Consider the following 20,000-nt stretch of genomic DNA (forward strand, 5'->3'; position numbering starts at 1 on the left):
CTGCTTGGCATCAGGTGAAGATGATCCTTTATTAGTCCCCCACAGGAGCAATTCACAGATTCCTCCTGTGGGGGTCAGTTTAATCCATTTACCATTCCCACCAATCTCAATCTAAATTTGAGACTCTAATGTCAGAGACATGTTTTTTTTGTGTAACTTGTTCTCAGAGTAACTGTGTTATCCAATGTGGACCTTCTTCTCCTCCTCCTGTCCAGTGTGTGAGAGCGCCGCAGGAAATGTCATCTTCCTCATCGACGGCTCCCCCAGCGTTGGCTTTGAAAACTTTCAGAGCGTCCAGTCATTTATCCGCAGCATCATCGACAACTTCAACATCGGTCCCATCCAGGTCGGCGTGGCGCAGTACAGCGACGACTTCTTCCCAGAGTTCGCGCCGAAGACTCACTCCAAAAAGAAGCCCTTGCAGGATGCAATGGCGGGCATTTCCTACCGGCCAGGGGGCACCAAACAAACGGCCAAAGCCCTGGAGAGTGCCCTGCAGAAGTTCTTCATCGGAGAGGCTGGCAAACGGGTGCCTCAGGTGGCGGTGATCATCACAGGCGGCGACATCGCAGAGGACACGAAGCAGCTGGAAGCTGCCTCACAGCAGCTGAGGGAGAACAGAGTCATAGTGATCGGCATCGCGGTGGGACAAGCAAACGTGGAGCAGCTGGAGGCCCTCGCAAAACCCCAACTCCTCCTCTTCACCACCCCAAACTACCAGACACTGCCCGACCTGACCGCCGGACTGTTGGAGACCATGTGTGACGCCATGCAGGAACAAAGTACAGGTGAGGCCATGTTTGACTGTTTTGCAGGGGTTTGAGAAAACCTGGAGGTTTTTAGATCACGTACCACAAAAAGATAAATATGTCGATACAGTGAAAGGTTCTATCTGTTTAACAGATGTAGAAATGTCTGCCCCCTGCAGCGCCCCCTGTGTGTGATGAAATGTAAATGACTTTCTCTCTTCAGCTCTGAAGGAGAGGTTTTCAGATGTTTACTTCATGGTGGACAGCAACATCGGTCAGGCACAGTTCGCACAGTTCAAGGCTGAATTTGAGAAACTGCTCGGTCAGCTGAATGTCGGAGCAGCCACCAACCGCTTCGGAGTGGCCCAGTACAGTCAAACCCTGAGAACCGAAATCAGCCTTATTGCTTCTAAGAAAAAGGAGGACGTCAGGAAGATGTTCCGACGCTTCGAGCTGCACCCCGAACTTGACCAAGCGTCCAGCCTGAGCACCGCCCTGATCCACGCCCGTGACGTGTTCTCTCCTAAGCAGGGCGGCCGAGCAGGCAAAGGCTTCGAGCAGTTTTTGGTCCTTGTGAGCGGAAGGGTGTCCAGGGAGCCGGTGTATTCTTTGGCTCGAGATCTAAAGTCTGCTGGGATAACCATTGTAGGGGTGAAAGCAGGCGCGACGCAGGACGAGTTAGAGCGTTTTATCAGCCGGGACTTAGTGTTGGAACTATCCAGCCTGCCCACGCTGAAGAGGATCATCACAGCCAAGGAGGAGCGCATTTATAACGGTGAGAACTCTTATATTCTCTGTGTTTCTCCCTTCTGCCACATGAACAGTTGGTGTGTTCTCATTGGTCACTGCTCCTCTACACAAACAGCACCATCATGGCTCGGAGAAGTCCGACGTGTGTGTGTGCAGAGTAAGCCTATTTTTTTATTACCTTCCTTATAGATTGCAAGGCAGCCAACGTGGCAGACATTGTGTTTGTCGTCGATGAGTCCAGCAGCATTGGAAAGTCCAACTTCCAGCTGGTACGTGACTTCCTGCGTTCCTTCGTCAGCGGCATGGAGGTTAGTTCAGCTGGAGTCCGAGTGGGCATCGTGACGTACAGCGACGCACCGAGAGTGCAGCTCTACCTCAACACCTTCTTCAACAAGGCAGAAATCCTGCAGTTCATCAGCATCATGCCTTACGGTAAAGGCTACACACACATCGGAGCTGCACTTAACTTTGTCCGTGAAGAAGTCTTCACCGAGGAGAGAGGCAGCAGGAGGCACGTTGAGAAAGTGGCGGTGGTGATCACAGATGGTGAATCTCAAGACAACGTGAGTGAAGCGGCCGTGGCTCTCCGTCGGGCCGGCATCACAGTCTACGCCGTAGGGATCGGAGAAGCTGACGAACACCAGCTGCAGGACATCGCTTCTTACCCCACGCATGAACATGTTTTTAATGTGACATCGTTCACTGACCTGAAGCCCCTGAGGCAGATCCTACAGAGAACGGTGTGCCGCAGCATCATCGAGAGCGCCATCACAAAAAGCAAGACTCAACATGAAGTCAAAAAAGGTTTGAGTCATTCATAAACTCATTTTTTATTCATGTTGAAGATTTTATGATGTTAGAAGAGTTAAGCTTGTCTCTTCTTGTCCTCTGCAGCGTGTAACCTGAAGGATCACTCAGACATCTTCTTCCTGATCGATGACTCATCAGGCATCAGCAGCTCTGACTTTTATGACATGAAGAAGTTCATCATTGAGTTTCTTAACAGCTTTAATATTGGGCAGGAAAAGGTCCGCATAGGGCTCGTGAAATATTCAGATTCACCAACTCTAGAATTTGACCTGACGACGTACTTGGATGCCAGGAAATTGGAGAGAGCTGTGGAAGGAGTGACGCAGAAAGGAGGGAGGACATTCACAGGCAGAGCTCTGTCCTTCATGCAGCCTTATTTCCTGCGAGCAACGGCACCAAAGTACCTGATCGTCATCACCCACCGAGGATCAGATGATGAGGTCCGCATCCCTGCAGAGGAGTTGAGGAATGTAGGCGTCTCCATTTATGCCGTTGGAGTGAAGGAATCAAAGATATCTGAGCTGCAGGAGATGACAGCCAACACCAAGAAGACCTTCTACGTCCGTGACTTTGATGCCCTGAGGTTCATCCGCAGTGTCCTCCTCACAGACATCTGTGCATCAGCCAGTAAGGAACGCCTTATAAATACCAAGAAACAACACACACTGAGGGGACAGGAAGTGCTAACATGCTAACATTCAGAACACACACTGAGGGGACAGGAAGAGCTAACATGCTAACATTCAGAACACACACTGAGGGGACAGGAAGAGCTAACATGCTAACATTCAAAACACTCTGAGGGGACAGGAAGAGCTAACATGCTAACATTCAACACACTCTGAGGGGACAGGAAGTGCTAACATTTTTGTATGTGACTGAATGAGGTGAGGAGGAGCAGGTCAACATTAACGTGCACATTGATGTGTCTTGACTGCACACTAACCATCCTGTGTTGCGTCCACAGCTTGTTTGCCAGCCGATGTATTTTTCCTCACTGACAGCTCTGACAGCATCACCACCAAAAACTTCCAATTAATGAAGGACTTTTTGAAAACACTCATCTCTAAGATTGAAGTTGGAGAGGACAAAATGCACATCGGTCTCATGCAGTTCAGCACCAACACTAAGCTGGAGCTCAGGCTCAACCAGCACTACAGCAAAGATGAAATAAACAGAGTCATCAGTGACATGAAGCAACTGGATGCCTCGACTAAGACGGGACGAGCCCTGAGGGAGGTGTCTCAGTATTTTGACGTGACTGGCGGAGGCCGTCCCGACGTGAAGCGGCGGCTCATAATGATCACAGATGGAGAGGCCAAAGATGAGTATGCTGGCCCTGCTGCAGATCTGAGGGCCAAAGGTGTGGTGATCTATGCCATCGGAATAGGGGACGTCAACAAAACCCAGCTGCTGGAGATGAGCGGTTCACCGGACAGGGTCTTTGATCCGAAGACCTTTGAGGCACTGGATGACCTGCACAGTCCACTGGCCCTGGCAATCTGTGTCCAAGGTAAGAGGAGAAGGCAGTTTGCAGAGACCTGATGTGTTTCAGGCTGTTCTGAATGAAGCAGGAATGTTTCATTCACGCACTGTAAGGATTTAGTCTTGGATTTTTCAGTCTGGGGGCACTGTGCCTAGACATTCGTCTCTGTCCCACCTGTGCGGGTTCTCCCTCCAGCTGCCCGCCTTGAACAGTGCTAATGGGTTGTATAGGCTACATGTTTGTAACCACAGTTCTTCACCTCAGATGCTAACCTCTTTTGTTTTCGTGTCTTCACCCAGAGTGCTCCCCAGACACAGCAGATATTATTTTCCTGGTGGACTGCTCCTCCAGCATAAATGATGTGGAGTTCAGAAACATTCAGATGTTCATGGAGTTTTTAGTGAACCAGACCACAGTTGGCCAGGAGCTAACTCACTTTGGGGTCCTTGTGGGAGCAGAATCCAGGTTTACATTGAAGGACTATAATTCCAAAGGGGAGGTTCTCAGAGCCATAAAGGATTTGATGCCACCAACTAGGAACACCGACACGGGCACCGCCTTGGAATACTCAGTGCCGTTCTTTAAGGCTCCTTATGGCCGGGACAAATCTCAGATTCTGATGGTGATCACGGACGGCGAAAACACCGACCCACGCAATCTGAAGCAGCCGGCTCACTTAGTTCAAGAAAACAAAATCATTGCCTTCGCTGTTGGAGTGAGGGGCGCAGTCACGGAGCAGCTGGAGGTCATAGCTGGAGATGACACCAACAACGTTTTCAGGGTGGATGAGTTCCAGAAACTAAACTCTCTGTACAAGCCCGTTACCACCGCTCTCTGCACCGCCACTAAGCCAGGTAAGAGGCGTCCATGGTGCTGAATGGTTGGACTCCCCAGAATGTTTCTGAAAGCTTGTATGTGTTGCACAAAACCCACTGAAGTATCTTAGCATGCTGACCAGCTAGACGTGGCTTGCACTGTTCAATACAACCTTGAACCACAGGTCTGTCTGACCGCATTTTGCTCGTGAATTACAAAATGATTAAAATCATATACACCTTTATTTATTTAATAGTGATTGAGATATATATTTAGTTTTCTTTGACATGTTTCTAATGTAGCTACAGTATCTCTTCTCTCATCTTCCTCACCTCTCTGCCTCCTCCGCTGACACTGTGTCGGAGTCCCATAGTTCCTTTGTAACCCTGAATCTGTTCTACACGGAGTTAAACACACGATGAGGCAGTAAAACTGAAAAAGCGCCCCCTTCAGATGAACGTCACAATAAAAACTTTTTAAAGTCATTGTTGGCCTGTGTGGAGCCCAACCAGTGTCACGGCAAACTTTGGACAAATCAGGAACAAAGAGGGGTTCAGGAAGTCCTAGCCTCTGTCCTCAGTACTGTGTCTTCATCTAGAGGATCTGTTTTGTTGTGTTGTGGAGTTTTATATTGTCCTCTCCAATCTCACAAAACTTCATGACACGTAAAAATGTCTCATTCATGATGATGTTAAATCCTCATCCAGCCTCCAAGGAGTGAGTTAAGGAGGTCATTGGTTCCTGGTTCAGAATGTGGAGCGTGCTCCTCACACCGGAGCAGTCTAGATGGATGAGCAGCAGCTTTGTATCTTTCATCAGCTCCAGTGTTTTTATGGATTATATTGAATAATGTTGTCCTGTGCTGTGATGTGTCTATTAACAGTGTTCTTCATGCATGACGGTTTTCTCTGCTTTGCTTTGGCAGCTTGCAACAAGACCGACTTGGTGTTTATGATCAATCAGTCTCCCAGCTACAGCCGGGCCGATCACGCTATCTTGAAGAATTTCACCGCACAGATCGTGAAGAGCTTCAGAATCGGTGAAGATCTGGTGCGTGTTGCATTCGTACAAGCCGCTTCTTCTTTCTCCGGGTTTTACCTCAACCGCTACTACAAGAAGAAGGATGTGGTCACAAACATCATCAACGCCGACTACCTCCAGGGAGAAGCTAACCTCAGGAACGCCTTGGTGTACATCAAGGAGTACTTTCAGGCGTCCAGGGGCAGCCGCCCGGACTTCCCCAGGAATCTGGTGTTGTTCACACAGGGCCCTGTTCAGGACGGCACGGCTGAGGCAGCAGCTGCTCTCCATAACATGGGGATTGAAATAATTGTCATCACTGTTGGCCACAACTACGACCTGAGGCTCCTGAAGCTAGTTGGTGATGCAAAGAACTTCTTCATTGTGCCTGACATCAACAGTCTGGGAAGCATCAAGACAAAGGTTATTGAGTCCGTCTGCACCCCGCGTGACCGCCCTGACCGTGAGTGTGACCCCTTCCTGTCGTGTTCCTCTGTACAGATACCTGCCACAGTAAGAACACCTTCCCTCTCTTTCAGCCTGCACCATTGACATCGCCATGGGCTTTGACATCACTCGGAGAACCCCTGGTGACACCATGTTCAGCGGCCACAACAGACTAGCCATAGAGAGGATCATCAGTGACATGTCCAGCGTGAATGACCTGTGCTGCTTCAAGACGGAGATCATCAAACCTAGAATCGCCTTCTTTGTGCTCGATCAAAACGGGCGCGCTGCGTTCGACACCAACTTTGAAGAGTACAACCAGGCCGTGGTGAAGAAACTGTTGAACTTGCAGAGGTCACAGCCAACCTTCTATAACTCCAACCTGCTGAGGTTCTTCAAAAACAAGCTTCAGAGCGCATCTACAGCCACTGTCAAGGTGAGAACTCTGTCAGCAGACTGCTACAAGACCTGAGAAAGACAGACTCTGTCTGAAACCATACCATTGTGTGGGCTGCTGTGCACATGAACAACAATGCATTAAGGTGTTGACTGAACTCCTCCCTCAGGTGGTGATGATCTTCTCAGATGGCCTGGATGAAAGTGTGCAGATGCTGAAGAGTCAGTCCGATGAGCTGCAAAAGTCTGGTAAAGATGAAGGCGTTTCATTTACTCTCTTTACTCTCAGCCTCATACACTTTCATCTACATTGATATGTCCTGTATATATCTTATAATAAATATTAAATAAGACGTTCCAGTGGAGTGTAGCAGGGATGACATGTTTCCACAATCGACCAATGAGACTGTCTTTTGTATCATTAGAGAAGAAATGTGAAGCAAATAAAAACATTTATGATATTTGGAGATAATCTTCAGTAGTCAACATCACTATGATGCCTTGACGATGTTTAATCACATCGTTTGGAGTCCCAGTTAGCCACTTGTTAGCATTTAGCATTTTTTCAGACAGTAAACAATCACCAGCATTCAAAACACACACTGAGGGGACAGGAAGCGCTAACATGCTAACACGTCTGAGCTGTTATTGATGATGTTTGTGAAGAAGCGACACGTCAGCCTGCTGTTTTGATTGGCTGCAGGGGTCAGCGCTCTGCTGAATGTGGCTCTGGAGGGCACAGATCCGGCTCCGCTCCAGGAGTTGGAGTTTGGCCGTGGATTCAGCTACGAGCTTCCCCTCACTGTCGTCATGCCAAGCGTGGGCAGCATTATCTACCACCAGATTGTGAGTCTGTTTCTACTGGTCATTCAGCTGCCTTAGCTCTGCTGGTGTGTTGGCGGCATATTGTTCCTTCTTAGTGCATGATGATGCTGGTCTAACAGTGGATTAGCTGTGCCAGCGGCCATTGATTGATTGACTTTTGATTGCTAATGATCACACCTCTCAGCGCCTGCTCTCACCAGCAGCGCAGCTTCTTCAGGAAGTGCTGCAGCTTCACACTTCCTGCAGAAAGCTGCATTACAATGACACTCGCAGGTGACACTCAGGTCCACGTGGCTCTAAATCCTGTTTTCCTCTGCGCAGAGCTCTGTGACAGATCGGGTGTGCTGCAAGGTGCCGTGCAAATGTGTCGGCCCTGACGGCATGCCGGGCATCCCGGGCAAACCGGGGATAAAGGTGAGCGCAGGGCACTTTTTAACTTCCTACATCATGAAGAGAATGTTTGAGACAAGAAGAGCTGGTCCAGGCATGAAGACGCCTTCTGAACATGTGTCTGTTTTATAAACAGGGACTTCCTGGATTGAAGGGTCAGCCGGGCTTCCTGGGAGAGGAGGGAGCAACCGTAAGTGCTCCTTCATCTAGTTTATCCACACAGTGTCATGTCTTTTCCAACTGTGGTCAAACTTGGAGGAGTGCTGAAGTAAACTCGAAGCTTAAGCAGCTGCAAACCAAACAACTTTCCCATGTGTTGAAACTCTCGTGTGTGCCTGTGTAGTCGGATGTATGTGTAGACCTCACTGGTTTTGGTTGTTGCAGGGCGACCGGGGGCCTCCTGGCCCTGATGGACCTCAGGGCGTCCCTGGCTGTCCTGGAATCAGAGGACACAAGGTACGGATCATCTGAGTTCTGAGGAACGGGGCAGCCCTCTGTCTTTGTACTGATGATTTATTTCTACAGCTGACCAGTCCCACCTCTGTCCCTCTGTCCCTTTGTCCGTCCGTCTCTCTCTGTCCCTCTGTCTCTCCGTCCCTCTGTCTCTCTGTCCCTCTGTCTCTCTGTCCCTCTGTCCCTCTGTCCCGCCGTCTCTCTGTCCCTCTGTCCCTCTGTCTCTCTGTCTCTCTGTCCCTCTGTCCCTCTGTCTCTCTGTCCCTTTGTCCCTCTGTCTCTCTGTCTCTCTGTCCCTCTGTCTCTCTGTCCCTTTGTCCCTCTGTCTCATGTAAGCTTGTATTTTTCCACCTATCTTAGCATGTACGTTTCTGTACGTTTCTTCTCTCTGTACCATCCACAGCTGTGGTGGGTTGGGTCGGGCATCCTTAACATTGATAAATTGACCATTTACCTGTAAAGACTAACGACCTCATTGTTAGCAGCCCAGCTCCTAAAATAAGTCCTATTTTCTGCATCTTTTATTCTGTGCCTGCGGTGGTGAAGCCCCTGGTGCTGCAGCCCACTCTGTCTTCAGGGTCAGCCTCTGTTTATTGGCCTGAAAATGTTACATCAACAAAGTTCATTTCTCACAAACAATCTGAGTCTGGGCAGAAAAAATATTTATAATAATTCCCATAAATACATGTGCATGGAGCTGTCCTATGTTGATGTGATTAAATCCTGGTGTTTATGTCTGCAGGGCTACCGAGGCCTGACAGGCGACAAGGTAAGTGGGCGATCCAGCTGGAATGTGATGCACTGAAGGATGTTTGGATGAACGAGGACTGGGAGTTTAGAAGGAGGTTTAGTAGCCGAGAAAAGCAGTGACAGCTGATTCTGCTCCAACTCTGCAGGGCGAGAACGGAGAACCAGGCGTGGACGGGATCAACGGAGAGCAGGTACTGGATCTGACCGGTTCAGTAAAAACCTGAAACACTCTAATGAAGAATCTACGAAATGTCAGAAAGATCTCAGTCATGTTTTTGTTTGTTCACAGGGAGAACAAGGAAAGAGTGGATTCGGTGGAGGAAAAGGAGAACCAGGGAACCCAGTAAAAACACACACAGTTACCTCTGAAATGATACAGGATCCAGCTCCACTCTGAAACTTTCAACACTCAGTGGTTTAATTGATTTCACAAAAATCTGCTGCTGTCAGCTCTGACACGTTGACCTCTGACCTCAGATCTAACTGTCATCCTTAGGGCATCCCGGGCTTCAGAGGGGAGAAGGGCCTGAAAGGAGACCCAGGACTGAGAGGAGATCCGGTGAGGCGAAACCCCCGCTGATGGTCCCAAACTGTGTGTGCTGTGACATAAGACGCCCCCACACGACAGAAAGCTGCACGTCTCAGCTGGTTCACAGATTACAAAAATGTTCATCTGCTCCTGTTTATCACTTAAAAGAATATATATATATATATGTATGAGTGGTTTGAGTAAATATTCAAAATTTGGTCCCACATGAAGCTTTAGGGACTTTGGAGTTAAACGTCAGCCAGCTCCTCGTCTTTTTGAGTGTGTTATGATTTGTGCGTGACAGGGCGAAGCAGGAAAACACAACACCTCTCGAGGGCCCAAGGGAGATAAGGGCGGCCAGGGGATGCAGGTAAGAGCCTTTGAGGATCAGATGGCCAGTGCTTGATTCAAACATCACCCTGTACCTCCGGCTCTCTCTCTGCAGAGTCATCCTGTGTGGAACGCCTAGAACTGTGTGTTTAATTGTGTTTATACCCACAGGGTGTTCCTGGATCAAAGGGCTCACCGGGTCAGTCTGGAATCGACGGAGGCCCGGTGAGTGCTTCACGTGCACATGCAGTACATTTTACATGGCGCCATGACCCCTTTAGAAACAATGTTCTCTGCTCTGTAGGGTCCAGATGGGCGGAGAGGCCAGCTCGGTGGCAAGGTAGGAGAGGACGCCAACCCAACTCTCTCTGCTGAGGTTTATGTGTTGTGACACACTGTGCACTCTCACGGCCTTTTTGCAGGGCTCACCTGGTGATAAAGGGGCTAATGGGCACCCAGGAGTTCCAGGACCTTCAGGCCCCATGGTAAGAACAGCTGCCTGATCTGCAGCATAGGTTTTACCTTCGCTCTGCAGCTTTCATGAGCTCACCTGTCACCATCTACCAAAGTGTTAGTGTCACTGTCTGTCTGCTTTTCTTTCTGTTTATTTTATCAATCAATGTCCAAAATGACGTCCCCAGAAGAGTCAAAGGAAATGTAAAGAATAAAAAGTGTTTAATGGACTTTACTGCTTTCCAGAGCTGCCATGAAGGAGGTCAGACGGTTTCCTCCCTCTGGGAGAGAAACCTGCTCTGCAGCTCTTAGAGCACGTCATGCGTGTCACTGACGTTTTCTGCCAATCAGGACCAAGCTGTGGTTTTTAAGTTTTAATATCATGTGACAAGGTTTGTCACTGGCTGCTTCACATCCTGTCAGTGCTGTGTACAGTCAAACACACCCCACTGTGTGATCAGTGATGTGCAGCATCATCAGAACCAGGCAGCATGTTTGCCATCTTATTTCCGTCTTTTAGCATGCTAATGCTAACTCATTTTTTTGTTATCATTGCTGTTATCATGTGGTCACATGGTCATAAAATCAGATGATGTTTGTCACAAAGAGCAGACTTCCTGTTCTCAGCAGGTGGCGCTATAACATCGGGGGCCAACTTCCTGTTTCAGAGGTTGTTGTAGATCTGTCAGAATTTGCAAAGTAGAAAGTTAATTCAAAATGGCCGACTCATAAAAAGTCTGTAAGCGAAGATTGTTCCTTCACTCTGCTCAGACCCTAAAAATGAACCTTTCGACCCGACGGCACTGCACGAAAAGTTCCTCCTCACTTCCTGAGGCCTCTCAGTTCTGTCAGGAGGCTGGTCCGGTCGGTCAGGATCGTTCTCAGAGGCCACCCTGGTTATTCTCCAGCTGGCTTCACAAACAGCTGATTACTTTGATATTTAGGCTTTTGTTTGACAGTATTTACATCAATATTTACTGGTGGGGGAGGCATGTCACTCTGAGGGCGTAAACTCCACAGACGGCACTTCAGCTGGGATCTGAGTGCAGCAGCAAGCTGTGTAAACATCAGGCTCCTCCACAGCACTCAGGCACATCAGTTAGGATTAATGCAGCAGTGCTGATCCAGCACAGAGGAGCCCAGTTCTTCTGTGCTTGTTCAGTGTGCTGAATGCTCAGTCTCACACACACACTTTGAAGTCACCAGCATACTGTTCTTTCCTGATGATGTCATCTAGGGAACCATGCTCCGTAGTGTTAAAGTGGCTGCTCAGGTCACTGAAAGACTGCTCACAGTGTGGATGATTAGCAGCTCCTGTTCGGTGCTCACTGTCCTGAACTGTCTCTGCAGGGACGCAAAGGAGACCCTGGAGAACGTGGACCTAAAGGGGTTGCTGGCTTTCCTGGCTCTCAGGTCAGTCGGTGCATCAGAGCAATATAGAAACGTGTCATCACAGAGCATGGCTGAAAAGGGCCTCGTTTTTTATAGACACTAACTGACAATTCCTCAAGTATTCCATTTATTTTTAGCAGCAATACTTCGAGCTACGTTCTGTGTTGACCTATTCAGGAATGCTTCAGTCACATTTCAGGGCCTTCACACTCAGCAGTCATGATAGAAACCACTCTGACTCTGACACTGTTGGTGTTTCTGCAGGGTCCCCCTGGAACAGCTGGAGGTCCCGGAGTAGATGGAGGACGTGGTGGGCACGGGCCGAAGGTGTGTGACATCACTTCCTGTCTGTGGTAGACAGGAAGTGATGATAGAATGTGTGATCGTGTTGATCGACTATGGTCAGATTATTCGTTTGTTATAGATCCCCATCTAGCACCCTGTGGTCCACCATTACAAACTTCATATGCTCCATCTGAATATACACCTCTATATATAAATACACACACGCACAAGACAGTTATCATGAACCAAGCAAGTGAGCTGTGGTAATAAGGCTCCGAGCTAGTCTCTCGCAGACTGAGCCAGCCTTTCAGCCAATCTGCAGACACTTTGAACTGTCCTTGTTTTTAAGGGCCTGCCAGGGGATCCTGGTCTGAAGGGTAATCCAGGACCACAAGGATCCATAGGACTGCCGGTGAGCTGAGCTCGTGATGTGTGTAATATAAAGTGTGCTGTGTCTGCAGTCAGCTGAGGCTGTTAATCTGGTTTCAGGGTCTGGATGGCAGAGACGGTTATGGAACCAAAGGGTCCAGAGGAAACAAGGTAGAAAATGAGAAAATGAGAATGAAAGTCCTGATTTTCATGTGCAGTGAGGCAGCTTCATGAAGTCATATTATTCCACCTCGTCTGTGCAGGGAGATCCTGGTTTTCCTGGGTACCCTGGTGTGCCGGTGAGTCTTCATGTGGACCGCTGCGTCCTTCTTAAAACTCCTGCAGCAGCTTCACACAGCTGAATTCTCTCTGTTTGCTCATGTGCAGGGTGAGAGTGGTCAGAACGGCACCAAAGGACATTCCGGTGGCAAAGGAGACCGGGGTCGCCCAGTGAGTGTCAGCCCCCCTCTCAGGCTGTCTTTGTTAAACTGAGCCAGGTTCATCAGTGTCTGATCTGTGATCCATGCAGGGGCTCTCGGGACGACCGGGCCGGCCAGGCGGGAAGGGAGACACAGGACACGACGGACACAAGGTGAGGCTTCGAAAAACAAAGCTCCAGGAGTCGGAGTGTCAGGTGATAATGATGTATAATGACTCCTTTCAGGGGGCCAAAGGTGGACCAGGGAGCAGAGAGAAGACCGTAAGTCCTCATACAGTCACTGCACAACACAGCAAAGAACTGAAGGAAATGACCCCTGTTTGTCTCTGTGTGTCAGGACTGTGATCTGATCTCCTTCATCAGAGACAGCTGTGGTAAGCAGACACGTTTCATTCAAGCACCTGTTTAATGGTTAATGAATTAACCCTTAATGCCTGTCCAGGGTGTGGAGGTTTGATGAAACATATGATGCTTGGTTCGATTTTCCTATGAAGCATTCAGGGACCACCAGGAAGTCGGAGGTCCACCGGTCCCGGTGTTTGTGACTTGTTTCAGTCCTGCTTGTGTGGAGACATGATGAAATTAAACTTGTTTCATCACATCTCCCTGGAAATAGGCCCCACTGTATTTATTTACTGTGAACCATCAGTCTGAGGGGCTCTTACAGTTTGTGGCTGTGATGTGTTTTCCAGGGTTTGGTGTCATTAGTTAACTCTGTGGTTGTTGTTCTCCTCTGCAGGCTGCTGCAAAGGTACGTAGTGTCTGTTCTGTGTCAGCCAGAACCAGCGTGGTGAGTACTGTGCAGGACGTCCGCTGTGAGATGTTCCTCAGTCTGAACCTGTTCACCACTTCTTTATTTTCCACCCCTGCACAAAGCGCTGGACTGAGGGGTCAGAGTTCAGATTGTCCCTGTCTCGTTGTAAACTCCTTCAGATAAGGCCCTGTGTCCCGCCTACCCCACCGAGCTGGTCTTTGCCCTGGACATGTCCAACGACGTGACCCCAGCTGCCTTCAAGCGGCAGCGCACGGCGCTCTTCACCCTGCTGGAGGACGTCATCATCACAGAGACCAGCTGTCCGCAAGGGGCGCGCATCGCCATTGTGGCATACAACACCTACACCAGGTACCTGATCCGCTTCAAGGACTACAACACCAAGGCCCAGCTGCTAGAAGCTGTGAACACCATTGCACTGGAGAGGTCGTCCAGCAGACGCCAATTAGGGACCGCCATGTTGGAGGTGGGTCGCAACATCTTCAAACATATCCGCGCAGGGCTGAGCATGAGGAAGGTGGCCATCTTTTTTTCAAACGGGCCAAGTGAGAACCCTGAAGAGATCATCTCTGCCATGATGGAGTACCGGGCCCTCAACATTTTCCCAGCTGTCATCTCTCTGAAGGACACACCCAGCACAGGCCGAGCGTTGGAGGTGGGTGTGGCCTCACGGCAGGGATAAGCTGTATGTCACCATGGTTACCATAAAACTGCAAATAACTGCAGGATTTCTTCCCAGGTTGACGACACACACAGCTTCATCTACACAGTGCTGGAGGGGCCTCAGGCGCTGAGGACGGTCAAGAGCTGTGCCATCTGTTACGGTAAAACTGATTCCATTCAGAGGGAACCCTGGTGGCTGTTTCACTCAGATTAAAGCTCCAGGTATGAGCTGTCGCCTGAAAACAGGATTGGTTTGTTTCTTCAGACCCCTGCAGGACCACAGAGGAATGCAGCTTCATCCAGAGCAGCCCGAGGCCTCAGCAGGCGGAGGTGGACCTGGCCATAGTGGTGGACAGCTCCAGACAGATACAGGCCGACGAGTTCGCTGGTGTCCAGGAGCTGCTGGGCTCTGTGGTGGAGCAGCTGGCTGTGAGCTCTCAGCCCGGCCGACCCAACAGACAGGCCCGGGTGGCTGTCATCCAGCAGAGTGGCACCCATCCCAAGGTGGAGTTCAGCCTGCAGACCTACCAGAACCACGACCTGATGAAGCAGCACCTGATGCAGAAGATGCAGCAGCAGAGCGGCTCTTCTATGCTGGGACTGACGCTGAACTACACCCTGAGGGAGGTGCTGCTGAAGGCCAGCAACCCCCGCCTGAGACGGGCTCTGCTGACAGTGGTGGGCACCGAGACGTCCTTTGGGGACCAGCCCTATCTGGAGTACGTCTCCCAGAAGGCCAAGTGTGAGGGGGTGGCTCTGTTTGTGTTGACTGTTGGCGATCGCTACAACCGGACACAGGTGGAGGAGCTGGCCAGTGCGCCTTTGGAGCAGCACCTGATCCACGTCAGCAGGCTGAAGGCCAAAGAGCAGGGCTACGCCCAGCGCTTCATCAGGGCCTTCCTCTCCGTCCTCCAACGTGAGACCACAGTCCGTTCACTCCTCGTCCTGTGTGTGATCTGCTCTGACATCAGCGTTTTCTTTCAGAGGGAATGAACCCGTATCCTCCACCTTCACTCAAGCCCACCTGCAGCGGGCTGAGAGACGAGTATGGACCACAAGGCCGCCCCAGGTAACACTCACAACTCTACACAGCAGAAAGACCACGTCTGACAAAACTGATCTGTTCCCTGTGTGCATCAAGAGTTCACACCAACAAGACCCAGTGCAAACTAAAAGTGTCTGTGTGTGTGTGTGTGTCTCTGTCTGTGTGTGTCTGTGTGTCTGTGTCTGTGTGTGTGTGTGTCTGTGTGTGTGTGTGTCTGTCTGTGTGTCTGTGTGTCTGTGTGTCTGTCTGTCTGTCTGTGTGTGCCTGTGTGTGTGTCTGTGTCTCTGTCTGTGTGTGTCTGTGTGTCTGTGTCTGTGTCTCTGTCTGTGTGTGTGTGTGCCTGTGTGTGTGTCTGTGTCTCTGTCTGTGTGTGTCTGTGTGTCTGTGTCTGTGTGTGTGTGTTTGTGTGTGTGTGTGTGTCTCTGTCTGTGTGTGTCTGTTTGTCTCTGTGTGTCTGTCTGTCTGTGTGTGTCTGTGTGTCTCTGTCTGTCTGTGTGTGTGTGTGTCTCTGTCTGTGTGTGTCTGTGTGTCTGTGTCTGTGTGTGTGTGTGTCTGTGTGTGTGTGTGTCTGTCTGTGTGTCTGTGTGTCTGTCTGTCTGTCTGTCTGTGTGTGCCTGTGTGTGTGTCTGTGTCTCTGTCTGTGTGTGTCTGTGTGTCTGTGTCTGTGTGTGTGTGTTTGTGTGTGTGTGTGTGTGTCTCTGTCTGTGTGTGTGTCTGTTTGTCTCTGTGTGTCTGTGTCTGTCTGTGTGTGTCTGTGTGTGTGTCTGTGTCTGTGTGTGTGTCTGTCTGTGTGTGTGTCTGTCTGTGTGTCTCTGTGTGTGTGTCTGTGTGTGTGTCTCTGTCTGTCTGTGTGTGTGTGTGTGTCTGTGTGTTTTCAGTGAGTCCTCAGCTGATATGTCTGAGATCGAGTTTGGTGACGATGCGATGGTGGAAATCTTGTCAGAAACCAAACAGCAGCACGTCATCAACAGCCTGACCAGAGGAGGTCACCAGAGTTCACCTCAAGAAACTGGCCGCCATGGTATGATGCACACACACACACACACACACACACACACACACAGTTCATCAGGGCTGCATGCGCTGCTCAAGCAAGTAAAGGGAACTCTTAAAGAACACGATGTGGCTCCAAGTCAGTCACACTTGTGTCCAGTTCTGATTCATTCCTGTTGCCTCTGACAGACCTGAATCTCGTGCCGGTGACGCAGCTGGACAGCTTCATCTCCAACAGTAAGAGATATTTCAGGTTGACTTTTGATTGTTGAATATGAGGAGATTTTAAATCTCTGCATGTTCAGATTGAAACGCCGTCACAGAGGCCATGTGTCTGCTGGTTTTAGGAGCACAGCTTTAGGGACTGTGTCTTTTATCAGGGAGGAGAGTGTTGTGGATGTGGTGAGGTTTCTCGGTGACGCCGTCTCCCTCTCACCTCCATGCAGACACCTGTCTCCTCACCAAGGACCCCGGCAGCTGCCAGAACTACACGCTGATGTGGTTCTTCGACAACGAGGAAGGCCGCTGCTCCCGCTTCTGGTACGGTGGCTGCGGTGGCAACCAGAACCGCTTCGGAACACGGAAGGAGTGTGAGAGCCTGTGTCTGACGAAGAACCTCTGAGGAGGAGGAGGAGGAGAGGCCGCCATCTTTAAGGAGACTTTCTGGGACAGAAACCCCAGCAGGGAAAGTTGGACCTTCTCCAGAACTGAGCTGAGGGTCCGCTTCACTGCAGGGCCCGGAGCCGCCTCCGCCAGGTGCTGTTTTTGGTGTAGACCAGCTGAAACACTGAAATGCAGATGTGCTTCTGATTAAAGGTACACTACAGGTACAACGAAGACGTTTGTCTGTGTGTGTTTAATCTTTGTCCCCTGAAGACATTCAGCCTCCAAAAGCTGCTTCAGTGTGGCGGTGGGCAGGCTGAGCCGGCGATGGAGGCGTGTGTTACCGCTGTGTGTTGTGTTTGTGTGGAGGACTGTGTGTTACCGCTGTGTGTTGTGTTTGTGTGGAGGACTGTGTGTTACCACTGTGTGTTGTGTTTGTGTGGAGGACTCTGTGTTACAGCTGTGTGTTGTGTTTGTGTGGAGGACTGTGTGTTACAGCTGTGTGTTGTGTTTGTGTGGAGGACTGTGTGTTACCGCTGTGTGTTGTGTTTGTGTGGAGGACTGTGTGTTACCGCTGTGTGTTGTGTTTGTGTGGAGGACTATGTGTTACAGCTGTGTGTTGTGTTTGTGTGGAGGACTGTGTGTTACCGCTGTGTGTTGTGTTTGTGTGGAGGACTGTGTGTTACAGCTGTGTGTTGTGTTGCAGGTTTGTGTGGAGGACTGTGTGTTGTGTTGCAGGTGTTTGTGTGGAGGACTGTGTGCTGCTTCTGGATGCTGTGTTTAGCTGATAAAACACAGCATCCAAAAAACAAGCGCTGGCACAGATGTGCAGTTCGTCCTCATTCCACAAGGTGGCACCAGAACTCTGTTCAAGGCAGCGTGCAGGCTGCTGACTGCAGAGGGCCACCAGCAGTTACCCAACTGTATTGATCGGAAATCAATGTATTCCCCATCAGTACATTTTAGAGTCGCCTCTCACACAAAGTGTGTGTGTGTGTGTGTGTGTGTGTGTGTGTGTGTGTGTGTGTGAGCTACAGATGTGACAGGAAGGAACCCTAACGCCTGGCTCCTCCTCTCCTTGAATGTTGTTACAATTACTGATGATTAAACCTTTTAAAGATCTCAGATGTTATAACAGTGTTTAACACGCCGCTCTCCTTTAAAATACTACAGTCATGTTCAAAAGTTAGTTCACACGTTTCATTCCAAGTTTTGCTTGCGTGCTTTCAACAAACAATTATGTCACATAAACGCTGGACACCCATCAGACCTGGTAGACCGCTCTTAAGTCCTTGATTTTTGAAGAGGGGCTGCTGCAGGCCAGACCTCCTTCTCCAGCACATCCTGTAGACACTGGACCCACGTCACACTTTGAAGCCACGTGATCTGCGCCGACGTTCAGGTAGGAGTCAAACTAACGTCCATGTTGATGTCCCAAAAAGCAAACTAACATGTCCAACCTCCTCCTTTCAGAACCAGAGCAGAGCAGCATCCCGCCAACAGCAGCTCACGTCATTCACAGGTACACACACACACACACACACACACACCTGCCTGTCACACGTGTTCAGCCTCGATCTGTGAATGTTCAGAAGTCTGTGATAGTGGTCACATGTCCAGGGCCGGGACAGGGTCCAGCACACACACACACACATGCCTGACACAGTATATGACCAAGTGGTTCAGACAATGGACGGTGTGTTGCAGAGGGGGGGGGGGTGTATCTGCAGAACTTCTGCAGAATTTCTGTGGAAATTCAGCAGACTTCTGCAGAATTTCTGTGGAAATTCAGCAGAAGTTCTGCAGATTAATTTGCAGCTGTTTCTGTCTTCATGGACATGCTCCTTGACCTGGGCGGCTGCTGCTCATTGGCTGGACCCCGCTCTGTCTCCTGGCATCAGTCGGCTTGTAGCTGTGGTGAAGTTACAACATGTTGGTTTCACAGCTCTGCAGGCTGCGTGTGTGCTGCAGCGCCCCTCTGAGGACATTTAAAACGTCGGCAGGGCATTCAACGGCAGGTTTCAGGCTGGCTCTGAGTGAATAATGTTTTTAACCTTGTTAAACCGTGGGAGGGGGGGGGTGCTGATGTGGAGGATCCCGGCCAGCTGGGACACTGTCAGAGTCCATAACAATGTCCTCACAGCTCTTTACAAGCTTTTCACCCCCACAGCTGACACCAAGTACAGAACCACAGAAAAGTCAAAGAAATGAGAGGGTGAGGGGCTGGGGGAGGTCTGAGCCCACTGTCTGAGGACATGTGGACTCTGTGTGTCTGAGCCCACTGTCTGAGCCCACTGTCTGAGGACATGTGGACTCTGTGTGTCTGAGCCCACTGTCTGAGCCCACTGTCTGAGGACATGTGGACTCTGTGTGTCTGAGCCCACTGTCTGAGGACATGTGGACTCTGTGTGTCTGTCTGAGGACATGTGGACTCTGTGTGTCTGAGCCCACTGTCTGAGGACATGTGAAGAAGGGTCCGTGTGAAGCTGCTGTCACAAACATTTCAGAAATATTCAAATGTTTTAATGGTTTTTCATTGTCGGGTGGTTTCCAGCCACACCCCTCTGATGCTGCCTCTCTGACTGGACTGCAGGCAGACACTGCACCATCTAGTGGTTTACAGTGGGATTACATGGCTAGTTGATTAGCATGCTAACTTCATGCCTGTCTTCATGTTCTGGTGTTTGTTTGTTTGTTTGTGCTAAAAGGCAGCAGAGACACACACAGCCTCACACACACAGACTCACACACACAGCCTCACACACAGCCTCTCACACACAGACTCACACACACAGACTCACACACACAGCCTCACACACAGCCTCACACACACAGACTCACACACACAGACTCACACACACAGTCTCACACACAGCCTCACACAGCCTCACACACACAGACTCACACACACAGACTCACACACACAGTCTCACACACAGCCTCACACAGCCTCACACAGCCTCACACACAGCCTCACACAGCCTCACACACAGCCTCACACACACACAGCCTCACACACACAGACTCACACACAGCCTCTCACACACACAGCCTCACACACACAGCCTCACACACAGCCTCACACACACAGACTCACACACACAGACTCACACACACAGTCTCACACACAGCCTCACACAGCCTCACACAGCCTCACACAGCCTCACACACAGCCTCACACAGCCTCACACACAGCCTCACACAGACTCACACACACAGCCTCACACACAGCCTC

General features: G+C 50.1%; 1 protein-coding gene across 1 annotated transcript; it reads left to right on the forward strand.

Annotated features, from left to right (window-relative positions):
- The first annotated feature begins 184 nt into the window (after positions 1–184).
- Positions 185–16,999, forward strand: LOC114448320 (collagen alpha-6(VI) chain-like). The gene is made up of 38 exons (XM_028425222.1): positions 185–788; positions 973–1,524; positions 1,689–2,303; positions 2,394–2,936; positions 3,277–3,822; positions 4,095–4,649; positions 5,537–6,094; positions 6,171–6,514; positions 6,645–6,723; positions 7,178–7,320; positions 7,621–7,713; positions 7,826–7,879; positions 8,074–8,145; positions 8,885–8,911; positions 9,039–9,083; positions 9,182–9,235; positions 9,389–9,451; positions 9,726–9,791; positions 9,923–9,976; positions 10,056–10,091; positions 10,174–10,236; positions 11,555–11,617; positions 11,861–11,923; positions 12,231–12,293; positions 12,371–12,421; positions 12,514–12,549; positions 12,638–12,700; positions 12,780–12,842; positions 12,915–12,950; positions 13,027–13,063; positions 13,429–13,440; positions 13,623–14,116; positions 14,201–14,285; positions 14,390–15,040; positions 15,109–15,193; positions 16,048–16,190; positions 16,352–16,399; positions 16,609–16,999. Exons 1-38 carry the CDS (start codon positions 185–187, stop codon positions 16,782–16,784), a joined length of 7,335 nt encoding a protein of 2,444 aa, XP_028281023.1. The 3' UTR covers positions 16,785–16,999.
- Positions 17,000–20,000: the final 3,001 nt, after the last annotated feature.

This window comes from Parambassis ranga, chromosome 16 (assembly GCF_900634625.1).
Source record: "Parambassis ranga chromosome 16, fParRan2.1, whole genome shotgun sequence".
Lineage (NCBI taxonomy): Eukaryota > Metazoa > Chordata > Actinopteri > Ambassidae > Parambassis > Parambassis ranga.